This window comes from Dendrobates tinctorius, unplaced genomic scaffold, assembly GCF_039654945.1.
Source record: "Dendrobates tinctorius isolate UK_male_01 unplaced genomic scaffold, ASM3965494v1 ptg000177l, whole genome shotgun sequence".
Taxonomy (NCBI): Eukaryota; Metazoa; Chordata; class Amphibia; order Anura; family Dendrobatidae; genus Dendrobates; species Dendrobates tinctorius.
This window is the reverse complement of record NW_027361844.1, coordinates 21,589,472-21,612,790: the sequence shown is the minus strand read 5'-3', so window position 1 is coordinate 21,612,790 and position 23,319 is coordinate 21,589,472. Positions and strand designations below refer to the sequence as shown.

At 42.0% G+C, this 23,319-nt stretch overlaps 1 protein-coding gene across 15 annotated transcripts in view; it reads right to left on the bottom strand.

Annotated features, from left to right (window-relative positions):
* Window positions 1-23,319, bottom strand: part of MAP2 (microtubule associated protein 2) — a 344,963-nt gene that overhangs the window by 7,366 nt on the left and 314,278 nt on the right. For 14 of the 15 annotated variants that reach the window (XM_073551582.1, XM_073551594.1, XM_073551580.1 and 11 more), the window contains 4 exons: window positions 20,315-20,658; window positions 7,305-7,397; window positions 3,860-3,941; window positions 6-118 (listed from right to left, as the gene is read on the bottom strand). In XM_073551582.1, the coding sequence (XP_073407683.1) occupies window positions 6-118; window positions 3,860-3,941; window positions 7,305-7,397; window positions 20,315-20,658 (632 nt within the window). The remainder of the gene's footprint in view (window positions 1-5; window positions 119-3,859; window positions 3,942-7,304; window positions 7,398-20,314; window positions 20,659-23,319) is intronic. The other variant, XM_073551589.1, reaches the window with a different exon arrangement.

The following is a 23,319-nucleotide window of genomic DNA, read 5'->3' as shown; positions in this document are numbered from 1 at the left end:
CTCACCTTGATATTTCCACCACCAGGAATGTGGTGAGCATTATCTAGTGAGCCGATCTTTGACTGGGCTTTTTCCTTGAAATCCAGTTTAACACTTTCGATCTTAATATTTCCACCACCTGCACAGAGTAAAGTATGAGATTATCTTGTTGAGGTAAAATAAGATCGGTCATATGTCACTGAAATAGACAAGCAGCAAAAAAAACAAAAAAAAGAATCTGATGTTATACAGTTGGCTAAACGACCAGCTAAGTGTAAGGTGTAAGGTTCTGCTCACATCACCAGACAACGAATAACACTGATGGATCTCATTGTTTTACACTGGAGTCCAACAGGTTTCATAAAAAATTCCAATCCAAGACACCCCACTATATGTTATGGAGTCTGTTCTTTTTCCATAGCAAATCAGAACATTTTTTTTACCAATTATTCAGTGGTTCAGATACATATTTATACAATGTGGATGATTTAAATACTTTATTAATGGTCTGCTTTACTCACTCCGATTCTTCAAATCAGCAACTAAGCATTTATGATTACTAATTCTTACACACTACTGATGAAGTTCAATGCAAAATGAAAGATTCGACCTTTATTAATTTTTCCTTAATTTATTTGATATTCTGATAACATTATTTGTAAGATTTCTCAAACACTAGAGACTTATAACCATAATCCTCCAACATAGAATATCTAAATAAAATCCATGCTATTGTTTTGGCAACTTGAGTCTCCAGAGTAAGTTAGCTCAATACAATTCTTTCTTTACTACCATTGCTGTCAGCCAGACCACAGAGTATCATTTCCTTTTCTGTCCAGTAACCAGAGCAAAAGGCTAAAAGCCACCGCTGTGCTATTGTATTGGTGTTGTGTCAATCAATTTTTCTCTGCTGAAAATGGATCCCAGTATAAATTGGTCTCTTGTGGTCAGATTTAAAATTTTGATTAAATGTATTTCTAACCTTCTCACTTAAAGTCTGAAAACATCAAACATTAGCTGAGGTTTGACAAATGACAGCTCTTTTGGGGGATGTAATCAGTGTTAGCTTATCATTCATTCCCTGGTGGGTATTGGGTTACATGGTAGGTTTTACTTTTCAATTTTTCAATAGGTATGTTGACGGCTCAGACCAATCAGATTAAGTGTTGCTCAGCAGTTATATGAGGTCACATGATTGGCCAATCAGTGGCTAAATCTTGTACTATATAGTTGCGCCTACACTTAGAGATCCCTAGGGTCACACAACAAAATGCAACATTCACTGTACAAATTGGGATGAATGCAATCGAATATAAATCTGCAGCGATTTCCATAGGTGTCTGGGGCCCGCTCTTAAAGAATCAAAATCCAACATTTATGCAGAGTGTGCTGCCACCTCTTTAAGGGGAATGCATGTCATTTATGCCTGTGTTTTACCTAGATCCATTCAGGTTCATTCTTTCTCCACCAATTGTTCATTTTGTCACAAATTTCTCTATAACCCGCAAGGTTATGTGTATTGAGTAAATCATCTTTCCCTTTTTTAAATGCTGTTATAGTGTCTGCCATTACTACCTCTTGAGGTCGGACATTCCATATTCTGACTGCTCTAACTGTAAAGATCCCTTTTCTATTTAGTTGTCGGAATCGCCTTTCTTCCACCTGTAATGAGTGCCCCTTGGTCTTTGGAAGGAATAAGTCATGTGTCAGTCCCTTGTACTGGCGACATATATTTACACATGTAAATGAGATCTCCTCTGAGGCATCTTTTTTCTAAGCTAAACAAGCCCAACTTTTCCAACCCCTCCTCATATGAGAGGCCTTCCATCCCTTGTAATAATCTAGTTGCCTGCCTTCAAACTGAAAGTCCTTTTTTATATGTGGAGCCCAAAACTGTATCCCGTATTCTAGATGTGTCCTCACCAGTGATTTATAATGGGGTAACAATACGTTGGTATCGTGGGATTTTATTTATCTTTTTAAACCCTAAAATCTTGCTTGCTTTTGAGGCTGCTGCTTGACATTGAGTACCGTACTTCTGCTTACATTACAAAATCGTGCTGACAGCTTCTCTTTAAGCTTATAATGATAAGAACCGCGACTGTTAATATTAATCACTGTTATATTAATCACTGTTATAAATGTCGAAGACACAGTCAGTACATTTATTCTAGTAATTCATGCAATGTATTTACCACAGGAGCATGAGAATGTGCCTCTCCGGACATGACTGCTGATGGCTGTCCACCGGCCACCTCCAATGAGGCACTGTGCATGCACTAGTTTCTAACACCAAATGCAGTGCTATTTAATAGAGGTCACTGGTCATACGCCCATCTATGTTCTGGACCAGTGAGTTGCACTGCGAGGGGGCAGCACATTTGAAATGAGAAAATAGGTGCTGCTGTGGTTAATACATGTAATACATTTTGTGAGTCAGAAGATTAAATGTGCATTTCGTTGACATTTCTAAAATTTATTTCAAGGTGGCCAACCCCTTAAATTGCCACGCTGAGCCATATACTTTACATTGTGCTCAATTCCTCATACAGCAGCCAATGACACTTGGGGCCGCTGGGGTAAAATTGAGCACCATGGCTGTGGTGCTGAAGTTATATCTGGTCTCAGCCAAAGAACAGAAAGAGATGAAGACTGACCAGCTCATGAGCCACGATGAACAGACTGAGTATTCAGGCCGAGCAACTAGGCTCAAGATGATCAGATCAGCAAACTAGGAGAATTTAGGTCCTTGGCTCGAGAAGACTAGGTGATGGTCACTATGGCCGTGGCAGCCAGGAGGATTCCACATGGTGTGACATCAGGTGAGAGGAGTGAAGAAGTACAGATTGAGATGTGTAGCATATGAAGGACTTTGGGCGCTCTTAGGCATCTCAGGAAAATACCATATGTTGAATTTCCAATTAGTGCCACCAAGTCAATAGCTACATAAGGGCAGTTGATATGTCATCTTTGCAAATTCTCCAGCCATCCAAACTAGGCACCCACACAATAATGGTTATAACAGTTAATACCCATTTGAAATAGCTCCTTGAGGGGTGCTTCAATCAGGGACATACAGTATATAACATATGAATAAGGTTTCTCATAGGCATTAACGGAGCAAGCAATGCTCTCCATCCACCCTTCTTAAGATAAAAATAGGTCTTTTGATGGGGACCCACATCTATTGGACATTTATAGGAAAACATGTTGATTACCAGATGACACAATGCCCTTAAAGACCATTACAACAATATCTAAAGATACCATAAAAACTCCATTCAGGTGATGTTCTTGTTCAAACTCATGATCCAGTGCTGGAAGGCAACGCTCCTAACCACTGAGCCATTGTGCCATATCCGCGGATCATATTGCGGATCTGTCATGGATTTGTGTTGCGGATTCTGCAGCAATTTATAGTACAATATAAGAAAATGGGTTTTTCAAAATCCCAGTCACACATTGCAGAAAAATCAAATCTGCCGCACGCTCATTATTATGACGATTTTCATTTAAATTTTCACATTATTCAATGCTTAGAAAATGGAGTAGAGTAAAATCCGCAGCAAAATCACAAGGAAATCCACAAATTACACATATGGAGTTGTGGCAGAATTTTATCCAAATTCACAGCTGAGATTTTCCGTAATGCATGAACCTGCCTAAGGCCGGGGTCAGACTTGCGAGAAACTCTCACAAGTCTCGCACGTCAATACCTGGAAATTGCTGCCAGCACTCGGATCGGAGCGTTCAGCTGCATGTATTTCTATGCAGCTGAGCGCTTCGGTCCCGAGTGCCGGGTATTGACGTGCAAGACTCGTGTGAGTTTCTCGCAAGTCTGACCCCGGCCTTATAGTTGAAAAAATGAGAATCTCTTTACCTGGTCTATGACGAATGTTTCTCAGAGATCCACATTTTGATGTTATATGACTAAGGTCGATCTTCTTGCTAACAATCTGTATCTGAAACAATAGATTTAAGAAATAACATTAGTCATAAAGAAAAGGAATCTGGATGACCCCGGAGAGGATTAGACAAGGAATTGCAGGATAATTTGAAAAAAAAAAGTCAAGAACTGATTCATGCATTAGTGGTGAATACAGATAGAGGTCTGAGGTGCAGAAAGTAATGAAACAAGAAGTTATATTATATTCAGAAGATATCAGTTAATGTGCAAAAAAGTGATTAAATACAAATTATTAATATAGGAGTAAGGGATTCATCTGACCTTCAGCCATCATTCTATTTAGAGGACAATGTCCTCTAAGTAACTGACTGTGGATGAACCTTCTTCTTTCCCATTTCCTCTTCCTTCAAAATTCTTCTTCTTCAACTATAGTTTCAGTCACAAACACCCCAATGATGTGTATAGGAAAAATATGTACTTCTAACAGTGGTTGTGTATGGGGTTGTCATTTTCCAGATGTTGGGTTAGGACATAACAGCATTTCCTACTTCGAAGCCTCTTCTTTAGACTAGGGTCAGACGAGTGTATATTCTCTCATCCAAGAGATTCAGGTCGATTTTGCTAAAGAGACTTTGATCAGAGTTTGAACAGAGTGTGATCTTAGCGTGATCTGATTTTCTTTGATGAGGATAAGATGAGGAAAAAAAAATTCTCCATCTTCTCCATTCTGTCAGTCCGTGAAAATCGGACTACACTCAGATCTCATGGTCCGTTTTTTTCCACAGACTCATTGACTTGGATGGCCGAGTGCAGTCCAAATATCTGATGCAAATTGAGCATGCTGCTATTTTTTCCCTCAGACAGACCCTGTCCAAGGAAAAAAAATTGGACATGTGCATGACCCAGTAGAGTCCAAGATGTTTTGTCGGACCTCACTCCGACCAAAAATATGGTTGTCTGCACAAATCCTTATGGGAAATTCTGCAAAAAGCAGTTGCTAATCTGGTAGACTTTGACTCCTTTTCCTAAATGCTTATGTAGGAGTTATCATCTAATTAATGGAAGTTTCACCAGCCTAATCCATGGCAATGGGCTTATCACTAACGTCCGGTACCTTCCCTTCTGTTTTCAAACATGCCACAATCACGCCTATTCTTAAAAAGCCAATCCTCGATCCAACCGCTATGTCCAGCTATCGCCCATATCACTGCTCTCATTTGCTTCCAAACTCCTGGAGCTGCACGTCCACGCTGAACTTTCCTCCCACCTCTCATCTAACTTGCTCTTTGACAATCTACTATCTGGTTTCTGCCCCCATCACTCCACTGAGACAGCCCTGACCAAAATTACTAACGACCTACTTACAGCCAAAGCAAACGGACAATACTCTATACTCCTGCTTCTAGACCTGTCCTCTACATTCGACATACTTGACCACTGCCTCCTACTACAGATCCTCTCCTCCTTTGGAATCGAAGACCTCACCCTATCCTGGATCTCCTCATACCTTTCCAACCGCACATTCAGCTTCTCCCCCTCCCACACTACCTCCTCATCCCACCCTCTCTCTGTTGGAGTCCCCCAAGGCTCTGTTCTAGGATCCCTACTCTTCTCAATTTTTACCCTTGGCCTGGGTCAACTCATTAAGTCCCATGGATTCCAGTACCACCTTTATGGTGATGACATTCAGATCTACCTCTCTGGCCCAGACGTCACCTTTCTGCTGTCCAGAATCCCGGAGTGTCTATCGGCCATATCCTCCTTCTTCTCCTCTCGCTTCCTCAAGCTCAATGTGGACAAATCTGAACTCATCACCTTTCCTCCATCTCACAGATCTTCCTTACCTGACCTATCTATCACAATTAATGACATCACGCTTTCGCCAGTACTGGAAGTCCGCTGCCTTGGAGTAACCCTTGACTCTGGCCTGTCCTTCAAACCGCACATCCAAGCTCTTTCTACCTCCTGTCACCTCCAGCTCAAAAATATTTCCAGAATCCATCCTTTCCTCAACCCTCAATCTACTAAAATGCTTGTGCACGCCCTCATCATCTCCCGCCTTGACTACTGCAACATCCTTTTCTGTGTTCTCCCTGCTAACACCCTCGCACCTCTCCAGTCCATCCTTAACTCTGCTGCCCAACCAATTCATCTTTCTCCTCGCTACTCCTCCGCTTCTCCCCTCTGCAAATCTCTTCACTGGCTCCTATTCCCTCAGCGTATCCAGTTCAAATTACTAATACTGACCTACAAGGCCATCTATAACTTGTCTCCCCCATATGTCTCTGAACTAATCTCCCCATACCTTCCCTCACGTAATCCCGGTCATCCCAAGATGCTCCTCACCCAACCACATCCAAGACTTCTCCCGAATAGCCCCCATCCTCTAGAATTCTTTGCCCCAACATGTCTAACTATCAACCACATTGGGATTCTTCAGACAGAACCTGAAAACCCACCTCTTCAAGAAAGCCTACAGCCTGCAATGACCCCGCTACCTCCTCACCACTGCCGGAGATATTACCTCAACCAACACCGGAACTGCTGCAACCCACCAACCTACTGTCTCCTTCCCCACCATCCTGTAGCATGTAAGCCCGAAAGGGCAGGGTCCTTTCCCCTTTGTATCAGTCTGTCATTGTAAGTTTGTTTACTGTAAGTGATATCTGTAATTTGTATGTAACCCCTTCTCATGTACAGCACCATGGAATCAATGGTGCTATATAAATAAATAATAATAATACTAAGTTGATCACCATGGATCACCCTTTTACTGATTCTTCTAGCCAAGCAACGATGGCCACATATTTCTTTTTAGTTTTACCAGACAAATGGACAATTCCTATTAGCCTGCAGATGTGGCCAACGATATGGGCACATACACAAAGAAGGTTTATAAGGTTAGAAATACCCGACGCTGATTTAAGCAAAAATCTGCAAAAATCTGCAGATATTGTTGGCTGAAGATTGAATTTCTGTGCAGGATTGCAGTTTGAATTGCCACAGATCTGCCCGAAGAGTAGCCCCATTCAACAGGGCTCATCCACATTTGGCGCTACCCTCTGCTGTTTCTGAGTGCAAACCACTACAATAAATCACACGTCACTTTCTTAAGCGATTTTCAAATACTTGATGGAATTTTCGGCGCCTATATGAATGGCAATGTAGATATCCCACTGAGTGCAGGGCGAGACGGTCTGTGGATGTTTTTGACATTTAGTTGGAATGCATGGCAAAATTCACATGAATAACTGTGTGAACATACCCTAAAGGGTGAACATTAAAGAGACAGACAAAAGACAGAACAGGTGCTTAAAGGTTAAATGTGGTTCAAAAGGGTGGAGCCTTAGAGGACCTTCAGAAGGAGCACCAAGGAAGTGTTGGAGGAGATCCCATCACAGACTGTGCCCTTACTTACTTCACCTCCCCCAGCATTATGAGTGATGTTATCCTTGGAACCACAACGAGACTGAACACCACTATAATCAATCTTCTCATTTAAGATTTTTACCTAAAAGGAACAGGAGGCAAAGTAAGTGTGTTCTAATGACAAAGGGTAGCACCAAAACACTTATTGCTACCATAGGGTGGTCCTAAACATAGGAAGCAATCCACAAGCCTCTAGCATAGGCTTTCTATGATGCACAATATTAGCAGCTTTGTAAGTCAATGAATGTGCATCTTACATACTAGCACACTTTGTACTGTATTGTCTCCGAAAATAATATAAAGTGATTTACTTTTTATGCTGAACCTAGATCTTGTGGTAGATTATAACACAGCTTCACAGATCTTGTGGGCTGTAGGTACAAACCTTACCCTCTCAATGGCCAAACCTTTTTTGGCTTGAAAGAGGATCTGTCATAGGACCAAAAGCGCCCAGTTTTTCCTCTTATATTATTATTATTCTTGATGTTTCCCTGGGTATTCTTTTTTTTTTTTTTTTATTCCACCATACGGTTCCAGAGATTTTGGCCTTTTTATTTAGTGATAACTTTTATGGTTTTTACCAAGGAGGTATGTCTGTAGGCTGCTCTGCATTATTATACTGGTAGCCACACCTCCTTGGTAAAGACCAAAAAGAAATTACACTAAATAAAAATAGAATTAGTCTTACCGGTAATTCGGTTTCTAGGAACCTTCCACGACAGCCATATCGGAGGATGTCTCCCCGCCCTAATGGGGGACAGGAAATGCACAAGAGGTTAAATAACCCTCCCCTTCCTGCTACCTCCAGTGTTTTTTCTGTACACACTAGCATGTATAGCTACCACCAAAGAGCAGGAAGCATCAGATAGGGAGGGAAATTAGTGCTGTCGTGGAAGGTTCCTAGAAACCGAATTACCGGTAAGACTAATTCTATTTTCTCTAGTCACCTACCACGACAGCCATATCGGAGGAATACAAACAACTAATTTCTTAGGGAGGGACAACAGCCTGCAAAACACATCTGACAAATGTTAAATCCCTGTTGAAATTTAGTCTATAATGTCTGCTGAATGTATGGACAGAAAACCAGGTGGTGGCTCTGCATATCTGCTCAGAAGATGCGTTCCCTCTTTCTGCCGACGATGTTGATACTGAACAAGTAGAGTGGGCTTTTAGAAACGTAGGAGGAGGAACATTCTGTCTGCTGGAGGTAGAAGAGAACTACTCTACGGACATCAAGGGTGTGAAAGGCTTCTTCTTTCGTGTTGGAGGGGTTTGCACAGAAGGAAGGCAATACAATGTCTTGGAACCTATGGAAGTTCGAGACTACCTTAGGCAAAAAGGAGGGATCTAACCTCAGGATGATGCTATCCTCCGTGATAAGGTAAAGTATGGCTCCTGTTTTGAAAGGGCCTGTAATTCTCCTATGTGCCTTGCGGTAGTAATTGCCACCAGGAACACAGTTTTTAGCATTAAGTTTTTCAGAGTCTTGGAAGACAGTGGTTGAAACGGCTCCCTGGTCAAGCCCCTGAGAACTAGGTTCAAGTCCCGGGGGGACTGGGACGGATCCTAGATGCTGAGTTTATGAATCGCTTGATCCACCGATGGGTTGCCAGATCTTGGTCGTAAAATAGACTAAGGGCTGACACTTGGACCTTTAAAGTACTAGGTGTGATCCCAAGATCTAGGCCGTCTTGAAGAAACTCTAAGATCTGTGCGATATTAGGATTGAAGGGATCTAGAGCATTTGGGGAACACCAAGATGAGAACTTCTTCCACACCTTCCCGTAAATGGCAATAGTCACTGGTTTCCTACTCTTCTGCAGAGTTTAGATTACTTTTTCGGATAGGGCTTTAGCCCTTAGAATTCCGGCTTCAGTAGCCAGGCCGCAAGGTTCATTTTGTGCGGGTCTGGGTTCAGTAGAGGGCCCTGGTGAAGGAGATTGGCCCTCTGGGGCAGAAGTATTCGACTTTCCTGAGCCATGTTTCGTAGGGCTCCGTACCAACTTCTCCCTGGCCACAAGGGAGCTACTAGGATTGTAGTGACTTGCTCTGCCCGTATCTTCTGCAGTGTTCTCACTATCATGGGAATCGGAGGGAAGGCGTAAGCCAGATTGAACTGCCACGGATGGGAGAAGGCATCTACTTCCCACGCTCCATCGGTGGGATTGAGGGAAAAAAACGTTTCCACCTTTGCGTTTTGACCGCTGGCAAAAAGGTCCACATCGGGATTTCCCCACCTTGACACCTGAGACAAAAAAACTGTTTGGTCTAGGCTCCATTCCCCAGGATGAACATCCTTCCTGCTGAGGAAGTCTGCCTCCACATTGTCCAATGCCCTTAGATGTACTGCTGATATGGACAGCAGATGTTTCTCTGCCCAAGAAAAAATTCTTGCAGCCACCAATTTTAGCTTGAAGAATTCCGTGCCTCCTTGGTGATGGACGTAGGACACTGCAGTCATATTGTCTGAGTAGACACGTACATGATGGTTTTGGACAAGGGTTGACGCTGCCTTCAACGCTGCTTCTACAGCTTTCAGTTCTCTCACATTTGAGGAGCTGGCTCTGATGTCTGGGGGCCATTTCCCCTGGAAGTGTGATTTCTCCACTATAGCACCCCAGCCTCTCTGATTGGAGTCTGTGGTGATGATTTTCAGGGGGAGCTGATCCCAGCTGACACCCCACTGGAGATTCTGGTAATTCAGCCACCATAGGAGGGATGCCTTCACATGACCTGGAAGAGGGGTTCTCTTGGTCAGTGTATTCCGACATTTCTTTGAGCACCAGAGTACATAGGACTGAAGGATCCAAGTATGGGCTTGAGCCAGGAGATGGCTTGGATGCATGCTGTAAGCGAACCTAGGATGAACATTGAGTCTCTCAGGGTTGGTGCCCTCTGGTCTCTGAACTTGGAGACTCTCTGAACGAGGTTGAGCTGTCGTTCCCTGGGTAGAAAAGATGTTCACTTTTTTGAGTCCAGGAATATGCCCAAGAACTTTTTCCTTGCAGAGGGATGAAGGTCTCATTTTTCCAGGTTGGGAATCCAGCCCAAGGACTGTAAAATTTCCAGAGATTTCTCTACGTCCTGGTTCAGGTGAGATATGGATGGAGCTATTATTAGAAGGTCGTCTAGGTATGGGACAATGCAGATCCCCTGCTGGCGAATGAAGATCATTGCTTCTGCCATCACCTTGGTAAACACTCGAGGGGCTGATGACGCCCCAAACGGCAGGACATTGAACTGGTGGTGGTTGACCTGGGACCCCGCAAACCTGAGCAATCTCTGGTGGTCTGGATGACTCGGAACTTGATAGTAGGCATCCTTTAGGTCTATATTGGCCATCACCCAACTTTGTCCTATGAGGGGGATTGCTGATTTGACTGACTCCATCTTGAATCGTCTGTACTTCACCACTCGGTTCAAGGGCTTTAGGTGTATTATAACCCTATGCTTCCCTGAGGGTTTTACAATTACGAAGAAGCGAGAGTAGTGACCTCTATCTCCTGTTGTGGAACTGGGGAGATCGCTCATGCTTGCAGAAGTGTTTTTATGTCTAACAGCAAGGATCTTTGGAGGTGCGCCTGTAGGGAGGTTATTCTCAGGCATTGAGGGGGAGGACTCTTGAATTCCAATCTCAGTCTGTCGCGAATGGTGCGAAGAACCCATTGGTTTGATGTTATGGACTGCCATTGATCTATGAAATTCGAGAGTCGGCCCCCGACCGGAATCCTCTCATTGTTTGTCAGTAGGGTTTTGTTGCTGTTGGGGGGCCAGAATATTTCTGCCCTTACCTCCTTTCGGATAACTCTACCGGCCCGTTTTGCCCTTCCCTTTGAAATCTCTATGGGAGGGCTGGTCACTGGGGGGACGAAAAAATCGTTTCCTAGGTTTCTTTTGTTCTGGAAGCGACTCCTTCTTATCCGTGGCCTTCTCCAGGATGTCATGCAGAGCTGGGCCAAATACATAATTCCCCTGGAAGGGAATCACACAGAGTTTTGTTTTTGACGTAAAGTCTCCTCCCCAAGATTTCAGCCACAGTGTTCTTCTGGCTGAGTTGGAGAGGACCGCAGACTTTGCTGTTACTCATATGGGTTCCGCAGAAGCGTCAGCTAGGAACCCTGTTGCTTTTTGTAATAGGGGAAGAGAGTCAATGATTTCTTCCCTGGAGGTCCCTTGAGTGAGGTGGTCTTCCAGCGTACGCAGCCTGAGAAATAGGGACCTGGCTAGACACGTAGAGGCTATATTGGCCTTAAGCTGGGTTGTGGAGGCATCCCAGGATTTCCTGAGCAGGCTCTCCGTTTTCCAATCCATGGGATCCTTGAGTTGAGATGAATCTTCGAATGGAAGAGCCGTTCTCTTAGTCACCCTGGACACCTGCACGTCCACTTTAGGGACCTCCCATAGGGAGCAATCTCCTTCTAAGGGAAACCGATTCCTCAGATCTGAGGGGACACTAAGCCCTTTCTCGGGGAGGGCCCATTCCTGCATAACCAGGTTTCAGATGATTTCGTGAATGGAAAACCCCTTTTGGTCTTTGGGCTTCAGTCCCCCAAACATTTCATCCTGAATAGAGCATTCCACTTCCGCCTCCTCCAATCCCATAGTGCCCCTTACCATACTAACTAAATCCCTCATGTCCTCAGACGAGAAGTAGTATTTTTTGTTATCGGGCTTGGGGGCAGAAGTGGAACTCTCATTTTCCCATGTATCCTCTGAGTTAGAGGTATCAATTTCACCCGAGTCCGAATCAGATTCCACAGGGGCCGCTTTCCTTTTCCTAGCAGGAGGGGGCTGCGGCATTCAACAGTACAGAAATGGCCTTACTTGGACGCACCCAGACCAGGGTTTTAATAGCCGAGGTCCACCAGCGTGTTCTGTGCTCCTCCTCCCCTGGTCCACAGGTGGGGGTCATTGTAATCACCCCTCCTCGTAGCTGAATCTGCAGCTGCAGCGGCCGTCCCATTCCCCACCCCGTCTGGGGTTGCTGGCTCCACCCCCTTGACCCAGTCCAGCCTCTTGTTTAGCGGCCGGTTGGTGTGACGCTGGGGGTCAGTAGAGCCACTGACAGGGGCCCAAGACACTAACAGCGGCCCGGTAATACCGGCCGCATAAGTGTTCCATTCGGGAACGCAGGAGGGAGCCCAAACCAGAAGTTCGGCGCCGGTCCCTCCGACACTTCCGGTGCGCGCGTGCACCTGCCGCATGGGGAGGACGCTGGGGAGCTCAAAGAGGACCCCGGGCGCACATCACCGCCTCGCTTTAGCCCGCAAAGGGGCGCAGGAGAGGCACACAGGGGTCCCGAGTCTCGCCGAAGCGGAGACGGGAACAGCCGTCACATGGAGGAGAGCGGAGCCCCCGACAGTCGGCCTCCCGGCTTCAGATAACCAACATAGTGCCTCCGGTCGACGGCCACGGCAGCACTATTGAGCCTCTTCATGCTCCATAGGGGACAGGAAAAACATTGGAGGTAGCAGGAAGGGGAGGGTTATTTAACCTCTTGTGCATTTCCTGTCCCCCATTAGGGCAGGCAGACATCCTCCGATATGGCTGTCGTGGAAGGTGACTAGAGAAAAGCCCCATATCTCTGGAACTGTATAGCGGATTTAAAAATAAAAAAATAAATGAATTATTAGGAGAGCAGCGGGAAAAAATAAGAGCAAAGACTGACCACTTTTTCCTCCTGGCAGGTTCTCTTTAATATATAGCCTTTTTTTTCATTTTTGCAACTCCGCATTTCAGCTGCCATTACTTTATTTTTTTAATTGTCCTACAGGTGCATCTCACAAAATTAGAATATCATCAAAAAGATAATTTATTTCAGTTCTTCAATACAAAAAGTGAAACTCATATTAGATAGAGTCATTACAAACAGAGTGATCTATTTCATGTGTTTATTTCTGTTAATGTTGATGATTATGGCATACAGTCAATGAAAACCCAAAAGTCATTATCTCAGTAAATTAGAATACTTTATAAAATCAGCTTGAAAAATGATTTTAGAATCTGAAATGTTGGCTTACTGAAATGTATGTTCAGTAAATGAACTCACTACTTGGTCGGGGCTCATTTTGCATCAATTAGCGCATCAATGAGGTGTGTCATGGAGGCGATCAGCCTGTGGCACTGCTGAGGTTTTATGGAAGCCCAGGTTGCGTTGATAGCAGCCTTCAACTCGTCTGCATTGTGAGGTCTGGTGTCTCTCATCTTCCTCTTGACAATGCCCCATAGATTCTCTGTGAGGTTAAGGTCAGACAAGTTTGCTGGCCAATCAAGCATACATTTCAGTAAGCCAACATTTCAGATTTTAAAATCATTTTTGCAAGCTGGTGTTATAAAGTATTCTAATTTACTGAGACAATGACTTTTGGGTTTTCATTGGCTGTAAGCCATAATCATCAACATTAACAGAAATAAACATGTGAAATAGATCACTCTGTTTGTAATAACTCTATCTATTATGAGTTTCTCACTTTTTGTATTGAAGAACTGAAGAATATGTATGTATGTATTATATACACATACATACATATATACATACTATAGATATGAGCTCACAAGAAAATACATACATACAGTCATATGTTAAAGTTTGGGCACCCCTATTAATGTTAACCTTTTTTCTTTATAACAATTTTGGTTTTTGCAACAGCTATTTCAGTTTCATATATCTAATAACTGATGGACTCAGTTATATTTCTGGATTCAAATGAGGTTTATTGTACTAACAGAAAATGTGCAATCTGCATTTAAACAAAATTTGACCGGTGCAAAAGTATGGGCACCCTTATCATTTTCTTGATTTGAACCCTCCTAACTACTTTTTACTGACTTCCTGAAGCACTAAATTGGTTTTGTAACCTCATTGAGCTTTGAACTTCATAGCCAGGTGTATCAAATCATGAGAAAAGGTATTTAAGGTGGCCACTTGCAAGTAGTTCTCCTATTTGATTCTCCTATGAAGAGTGGCATCATGGGCTCCTCAAAACAACTCTCAAATGATCTGAAAACAAAGATTATTCAACATAGCTTTTCAGGGGGAAGGATACAAAAAGTTGTCTCAGAGATTTAATCTGTCAGTTTCCACTGTGAGGAACATAGTAAGGAAATGGAAGAACACAGGTACAGTTCTTGTTAAGCCCAGAAGTGGCAGGCTAAGAAAAATAGCAGAAAGGCAGAGAAGAAGAATGGTGAGAACAGTCAAGGACAATCCACAGACCACCTCCAAAGACCTGCAGCATCATCTTGCTGCAGATGGTGTCACTGTGCATCGGTCAACAATACAGCGCACTTTGCACAAGGAGAAGCTGTATGGGAGAGTGATGCGAAAGAAGCCGTTTCTGCAAGCACGCCACAAACAGAGTCGCGTGAGGTATGCAAAAGCACATTTGGACAAGCCAGTTACATTTTGGAAGAAGGTCCTGTGGACTGATGAAACAAAGATTGAGTTGTTTGGTCATACAAAAAGGCGTTATGCATGGAGGCTAAAAAACACAGCATTCCAAGAAAAACACTTGCTACCCACAGTCAAATTTGGTGGAGGTTCCATCATGCTTTGGGGCTGTGTGGCCAATGCCGGCACCGGGAATCTTGTTAAAGTTGAGGGTCGCATGGATTCGACTCAGTATCAGCAGATTCTTGACAATAATGTGCAAGAATCAGTGTTGAAGTTGAAGTTACGCAGGGGATGGATATTTCAGCAAGACAATGATCCAAAACACCGCTCCAAATCTACTCAGGCATTCATGCAGAGGAACAATTACAATGTTCTGGAATGGCCATCCCAGTCCCCAGACCTGAATATCATTGAACATCTGTGGGATGATTTGAAGCGGGCTGTCCATGCTCGGCGACCATCAAACTTAACTGAACTGGAATTGTTTTGTAAACAGGAATGGTCACAAATACCTTCATCCAGGATCCAGGAACTCATTAATAGCTACATGAAGCGACTAGAGGCTGTTATTTTTGCAAAAGGAGGATCTACGAAATATTAATGTCACTTTTATGTTGAGGTGCCCATACTTTTGCACCGGTCAAATTTTGTTTAAATGCAGATTGCACATTTTCTGTTAGTACAATAAACCTCATTTGAATCCAGAAATATAACTGAGTCCATCAGTTATTAGATATATGAAACTGAAATAGCTGTTGCAAAAACCAAAACTGTTATAAAGAAGAAAGGTTAACATTAATAGGGGTGCCCAAACTTTAACATATGACTGTATATATACTGTGAAACGTGTTTATATATATGGCTCTGGCAAAAATTAAGAGACCACCACATCAAAACCCTGTCATGGCCAGCCCAGTCTCCAGAACTGAACCCCATTGAAAACCTCTAGAATGTAACCAAGAGGATGATGGATAGTCACAAGCCATCAAACAAAGAACTGCTTAAATATCTGCGCCAGAAGCAGTGTGAAAGACTGATGGCAAGCATGCCAAGACGCATGAAAGCTGTGATTAAAAATCATGGTTATTCCACAAAATATTGATTTCTGAACTCTTCCTGAGTTAAAACATTAGTATTATTATTTCTAAATGATTATGACCTTGTTTTCTTTGCATTATTTGAGGTCTAAAAGCACTGTTTTTTTTTTTCATTTTGACCATTTCTCCTTTTCAGAAAAAACAAAAAACATTATTTATTGCTTGGAAATTCGGAGACATATTGTCAGAAGTTAGTAGACTAAAAGAACAATTTACATTTTAGTCAAAAATATACCTATAAAGAGAAAAATCAGACAAACTGAACATTTGAAAGTGGTCTCTTAATTTTTGCCAGAACTGTGTATGTATATATATTGACATTGCAGTTCAAACAATAATTATATATTTAATTATTATTTTTTTATCTTTCATACTATTCCGCTTTCACTCTGAACTACCTGATAAATCATTCATTATGTTATAATGGTTATCTGGATACCTAATAAGTATAGTTTTTTATTTATATGTGTATAAATGCGTATTTTAAAATTTTAACTTTTTTAGTAATTTTTTTTAACAGACAGTTTGGGGAGATTTATAAAGCAGTTTAATATAAAAACGGTCAATGCAGATTCCATTTCGTATTCTGCGCTTGAAAACCAAAAGCTGCACTGTAATTGGTTATTAAGGGCAACAAAGATGGACTTTCTTTTAGAAAGTTTTTAAAGATCTTCCTCAGTGTTTTTTATTACTTTTTTTATTTACTTTTTTTTGTTTTTATTACTTTTTTTGTATCCTACTAAAGGATTACTATTTAACATCTTCAAAAAAAACAAAACAACAAAAAATGTATTTGCATATTCATATATGCTAAAACATTTTGCTGTTTGTCACTATAAAATGGGCTGTTGCTAAGGCAGCACTAAGGGTACGTGTGCACGGAATCTTTTTCAGGTGGATTCCGCCTGATATCCACCAAAAAAAGCGCTAAAAAGAATAAACATATGCACTGCAATGTTATAATAACTTGTGCATATGTTCAGTCTTTTTTGAGCTTTTTTAACTGCTTCTCAAGCAGTTGGTTAATTAAAACGGACTGCAGCCGGGAACAGGGTTTTTTCTAAAATCAGAAAATCACTTATTTAGGCAATACAAACCCTCTGTATCAGATTAATGAAATCTGGACCCATATCACAATAGTAGCAGTTGGGGACACTTTGGGGACTAGATAGGTTTTCTTTAAAGGGGATGTTCGGACTTAGGTTACATGACTGCAGACTTGTGAATCTTCACAATGCGCTCACTGTGCGCTGTGAGGGAGCGGGTGGTCATGTGACCGCAATTATGCAATTTGCATACGTCTGGCCACATTTCGACTAAACTATATCCGGCCTTGTTTAATTCAGGTTGTTCCCATCTAGTCAGCATGTGACCACATCTATACAAATCACATACTTGCGTTCACTCACCTGCGGCTCCCAACGTCGGCGAATCCTCAAAGCGTGCAGTGTGCGTGATGTGAGGACATAGAGTGACTGCAGACTTGTAGCCTAAAGCCAGACAACTCCTTTAACAGCCATTGAGAGAGGAGTATTGGCAAATATTAGCAAGTTAATTTACTGGACTACAATCTGGGTACCTCAATATTGAAAATGGGTAACATTGGTCTGTAGCATTTTTTTCTCACATTGGTGTCAGCTGTACGGTCAGCTAAACATGTAAAATTAGTACAGGTAGGAAGATTGTAAGGACAGTCCTAAGATACAGTGTCCTAGAACAATGTGTTTATGATTTTACCGTCAGCTAGCAGATAGGGTATCATGGGAGACCCGACAGACATACAAGTCACAACTAAGTTGCTTGGCATCAATGTATTTGCTGACAGTTTCCAATAGCAACCAACTGTGACAGTAGCTCTGGGCTATAATGTAGGCTTTACCTATGACCAGCGCAAGACAAGTCATCCAATAACTCAGCAAAGACACTCTCCATGAAGAACATTCACAAGTTCCTTATAGGACTTTGTTCACACCTGCGTTGGGGGGCGCTGTCAGGAGGCTCCGTTATACACTCCTCAACATTGAAACTGGAACACCAAGAAGGAAAATTTACAGGGTTGATAGACATGTTAATGATATGCAAATGCTGAAGAACTGGAAACAATTTTTTCGAAGCATCTTGATTTATACAGTATTGAGTATGAGCGCCATATGCAGAAATCACCGTACTTGCACAGCTTGGCAACTCCATGAAGAGGCCTTCATCAGGAACATGAAAGTGTGCCAGAAGCCTGTTTTTCAACATGACATCTGGGACATCACTGGTTGGCAATGGACCTTGATGATTTGTTCTCCAAGTGCACTCAGCGTGGCAGAACATTCCTTACACAATCACTAAAACGGTTGTCCATCTTTGGAGACACTTTTTTTTCTTACTTCAATGTATGCATGTGGGGCTAAAAATCATTTTGTAAGGTTTCATTAAAAATGTTGTGCCGTTTGCCTTCTATAGCCACTGTATTACACAGTCTCTCTGGCTGCAGAACCAGTTAATGGGGCTGGCTACATTTATTTTGACAGATGTGAGAAGACATGATTTTGTGGCACTCTCTATTATGTAGGTATGACAGGTTCTCCTCCTGCTCTTGTTGTGCAGCTTTCTTCATAGATCGCACAACTCTCCAGTACATAAAATGACTGCTGGTGGAGGAGCATGTGACCAGACCTGTCCATCAACCTCCTCCAAAAAATTCAATTGGAGGAGACTGATGGACTGCTCTGGTCACATGCTCCTCCTACCCGCAGCCATTTTGTGGGCTGGAGAGCTGTGCAGTCTATGAAGAAAGCTGCACTAACAAGAGTAACAAGAGCAGGAGGAGAACCTGTCATAACTATATTATAGGAATTGCCACAAAATCATGTCCCCAACACATCTGTTTAGAGAAAAACCGTGTGCACTACCCAAGAAGGTGCTGTGGTAGGATCCCACACCGTATAGCATATAATAGAAAACTAGGCACTCAACTTATGAAGAAATTTTGTTGATTTTTTATTGCTGTCCAAAAAAAACGTTTCGGCCACATCCGGCCTTTATCAATTACAGACTGATTAGACGTATGTGGAAACATGCAGGACAGGTCTCGGTATATGTGAGCTTGTGGGGGTACTAATGGTTAACCCCAGGATCAGAGGGTCTCAGTGTGTATGCATGCCAGCTTCACAGACGCAGTATACCACTGCTTGTCTATCAATTGATAGACCAGCAGTGGTATACTGCGTCTGTGAAGCTGGCATGCAGACACACTGAGACCCTCGGTCCTCTGATCCTGGGGTTAACCATTAGTACCCACGCCCACAAGCTCACATATACCGAGATATGTCCTGCATGTTTCACTAGGATTTCTTGAATCCACATACGTCTAATCAGTCTGTAATTGATAAAGGCTGGATGTGGCTGAAACGTTTTTTTTGGACTGCAATAAAAAATCAACAACATTTCTTCATAAGTTGAGTGCCTACTTTTCTAATATACCCAACACATCTGTTAACATAAAGATAATGAATCCATTCTGCAGCCAGCAATAGACCATCGAGCCTGTAGGAGACAAATTGTGAAATATTTTTAATGAAACCCAATTGCAAAACTGATTTTTATCCCCAATTTCATGCATTTAAGTAAGAAAACAAAATTGTCCGCAAAGGTGGACAACTTCTATAATAAGCTCTTTGATAGGAGCCAAGGTGTGTAAGTGTGTGTATTCCTGCGAGTGACACTCACACTCAATACTGAATAATGGAGAGGTTTTGAAAACTTTGCTTCTAATTTTTCCTCATTTTCATATCATTATCATGTCTATACATCCTGTGATTTCCATAGCTCCATGACTTTTCTTATTTGATGTTGTAATTTCAGTGTTCATCAGTTTAGATTACATTGAATTTGATGGAAAGAATAGCACAGAAAACACTGTTGTTTTTCCCATCAAAATGATGGATGCCAAGGAGGAACCCAACAGAACCTATGGAAAGTCAAGAGGGTAAGTCCACCACATTGGTGTATATCATGCGATAAATCTGGATCATTTGAGATTTTTTGCTCCTGTGATGGAAAAGACAGCTGTGAATCATAGTGCAGATGTGACCTCAGGCTATGGTGACTCTTATCAGTTCTCTGCACTTTTCCATAAGGCTACGCTTAAGCCTTTGTCTGTTAACACTACATATGGTAACTATAAAAGTGTCCTGCTGATGTTTGTAGATGCCATCAATTGATCTATGATCTACTTATTCTACTGTAAATCTCAGATTTGCATGTTCAACATATTCTGAAAACAAAATACATGTATAATGCATATGAAATAGAAACAAAATATGTATGTGACTGCAAAAATAAATGTCATCCTATAGAAGTAAATCGTAAAATCTGTGGACTTACTGTCAATCACAAAAGTTTTTACCGGGCTATAATCTATCACACAGATGCATATTGCAGATTTTTTAGATATTATACCTTCTACCTGTGCTGGCCATGGAGATCTTTGTTTTCTATCTATGTGGATGATCTTACCTGTCCACCTTTAGGCTGATACTTAATGTTGTCTGTAGATCCAATCTTGGATTTTACATTCTTCAAGTCAGGCAGTGGTTGGTTCATTACCCGCATCTGTTTTAGAGTGGCAGGAGACTTGGGAGGTGTTCGTAGGATAGCAATTTTCTTCTCAGACATTCCATAAATGGCAGATTTTGGAGTTCCTGGAGTGCGGGGTGTACGTGAATAACTTGGAGTGCCTGGTGTACCAGGAGTTCGAGAAGCATAACTTGGTGGGGTTCCTGGGGTTATAGCTGTGGACCCAGGCGTTGTAGGAGTAGATGTTCCACTCTTTCCTGTTCGACTCCAAATTGGCTCAGATCCTATGTAATGATTAAGACAAAATGCCAGAGAAAAGAAAGAAACGGAGGGCACCATTAGCCAGAATCAGCATAAGGGATCTACCTGGAGTATGTCAGAACGTAATATAAACAAAAAACACAGAAACACAATATATTCCAGGGACCACCAATTAGATATACAAAATTACAAATTTTATTGGAGCCCAAACAACATCACAAGAAGTTTAAAAACATTTAAAAACAAGTAACACATACCCCAAGCTAGGGTGAAACCCCCTGGACATGGAGACCTGATGCATACAATCTGCTGGCCTCTAAATGAGTGCTAAATGTTCTTAATCAAATAGCTCTGGCCATTAATCAAAATGATAATTAATAATTCAATATATAGTCCAATCATGGAAATTTGTTATAGAATAAGGGAAAGTCATGAACACTTCTAGATAAGTATGAAGCCTGACAATGATGGAGTTGTCTGCATTTATGATTAAACCATAATATTTAAAGGGGATATGTACAAGAATTGTAATTTTCATAAATGAGAGAAGGTTGCAATAATTACAAATATTATCCCCCTATATTTCAGAAAAGACATGTCAAGGAAATATACACTGTTAGAATGAGTACATGAGCAACATCCAAAAAGGCGCATATTGTACCCAGATTACATGAAAAAAGCTCCTAATAGCTTATAAAGGTCACAGGTACCTGCAGATGAAAATTCCTAAAGGCCTTAAATAAGAACAGAGACCTAACGAGTACAATTCTTGTGTATATCCCCTTTAAATATTATGGTTTAATCATAAATGCTGACAATTCCATCATTGTCAGGCTTCATACTTACGTAGAAGTGTTCATGACTTTCCCTTGTTCTAATACAAATTTCCATGACTGGACTATATATTGAATTGTTCACATCGTTTTGATTAATGGCCAGAGCTATTTGATTAAGAACATTTAGCACTCATTTAGAGGCTAAGGGTCCCGTTTCACTTAGTGACACACCAGCGATCCCGACAACGATACGACCTGGAAAGGATCGTTGGTGCGTCGCTAAATGGTCGCTAGTAAGCTGCCAAACAGGCAGATCTCTTCAGTGACGCAGCAACGATGTGGCGATCCTTGTAACGACCTCGGCGGTCGTTGGTACTTTGTCACACAGCAGCTTTTCAAACGATTCCCGCCGGCATCCCTGAGTTCTGCGTCGCCAACGAGGTCGCTCGTCGAGTCAAACACAGCGATGCGCGCTGGCCAGCAGGACGCCGATGACGAAAAAATGGCCCAGGACATTCTAGCACGATCAGCGATATCCACCGGGGGGGGGGGGCGGTTGCTGCTGCGTGTCACATGTAGCGAGATCGCTGTTGCGTCACAAAATCGGTGACGTTTCAGCAATCTTGCTAGTGAACTTACTATGTAAGAAAGGGGCTTAACAGATTGTATGCATCAGGTCTCCATGTCCAGGGGGTTTCACCCCAGCATAGGGTATGTGTCACTTGTTTTTAAATGTTTTAAAACTTCTTGTGATGTTGTTTGGACTCTAATAAAATTTGTAATTGTGTACATCTAATTGGTGGTTCCTGGAATATATTGTGTGTTTCTGTGTTTTTTGTTTAGATTAAGACAAAATGGTACAAAAAGAAAAATGAAAAATTATTATTAATATATTGTCGAAATACGTGTTTCAAAACTAAGGGAACATTTGATCACCATGGTATAATCTAAAGTCAATTAAACTTCAAGCATACCAACCTGTCCATTTAGGATGCATAAGTAATTGTGAATCAATTTAATCTGTTATAGTGCAAATAAAAGTGAAAAAGCTGCACCGAAGATGCAACTCCAAAAAAGGGAAATGTTTACAGGTGATAGCCATAGACAATTACTTTTTCCTTATCCTTCCTGATTGTTTTGAATTTTGCTCGAGTCCTTGCCACTATTGGTAGCATGAGGTGTTTTTGGCGCATAAGAAAAAACAAAAACCTTAAAATCATCTTTTATTTAAGTTTGTTAAAAATTAACACCGCAAACAAACTATCTATTAACTTTCCAGGCCACCAAGTGGTCAAAATATGATAACTAACCATACAACATAAGCACCCTGTTATGCCCTATAACTCCCTATTGGAACCCCTACCTGTCTGTGGAGGTTGGCACCCTAACTTGTACGCAATATGGCACCCCCGCTCAATGACGGCTGCCCCTAGGATGTCCTAATGGACCCTATTGTGTAGTGTTCTTTGATAGCTCCTAGTTATATATATACCCACCTTTCACCCACTCAACTCCCACCCTCCCTATCCTTTGATTTTCTTTGTCACTAATTGTGGACCCTCCTCATTCTATTTGGATGGTTTCACATCGGTATGTTATTACCCTGGTCTAGTGATTTTTAATCACCAGGGCTTATCTGTATTTGGTTTTCTCCTAAGGATAAGGGATTCTTAGGACATCCTAGGGGCAGTCATCGTTGAGTGGGGGCGTCATATTGCGTACAAGTTAGGGTGCCAACCTCCACAGACAGGTAGGGGTTCCAATAGGGAGTTATAGGGCATAACAGGGTGCTTACGTTGCATGGCTAATTATCATATTTTGGCCACTTGGTAGCCTGGAAAGGCGTTAATAGTTTGTTTGCTGTGTTGATCTTTAACAAATTTAAATAAAAGGTGATTTTAAGGTTTT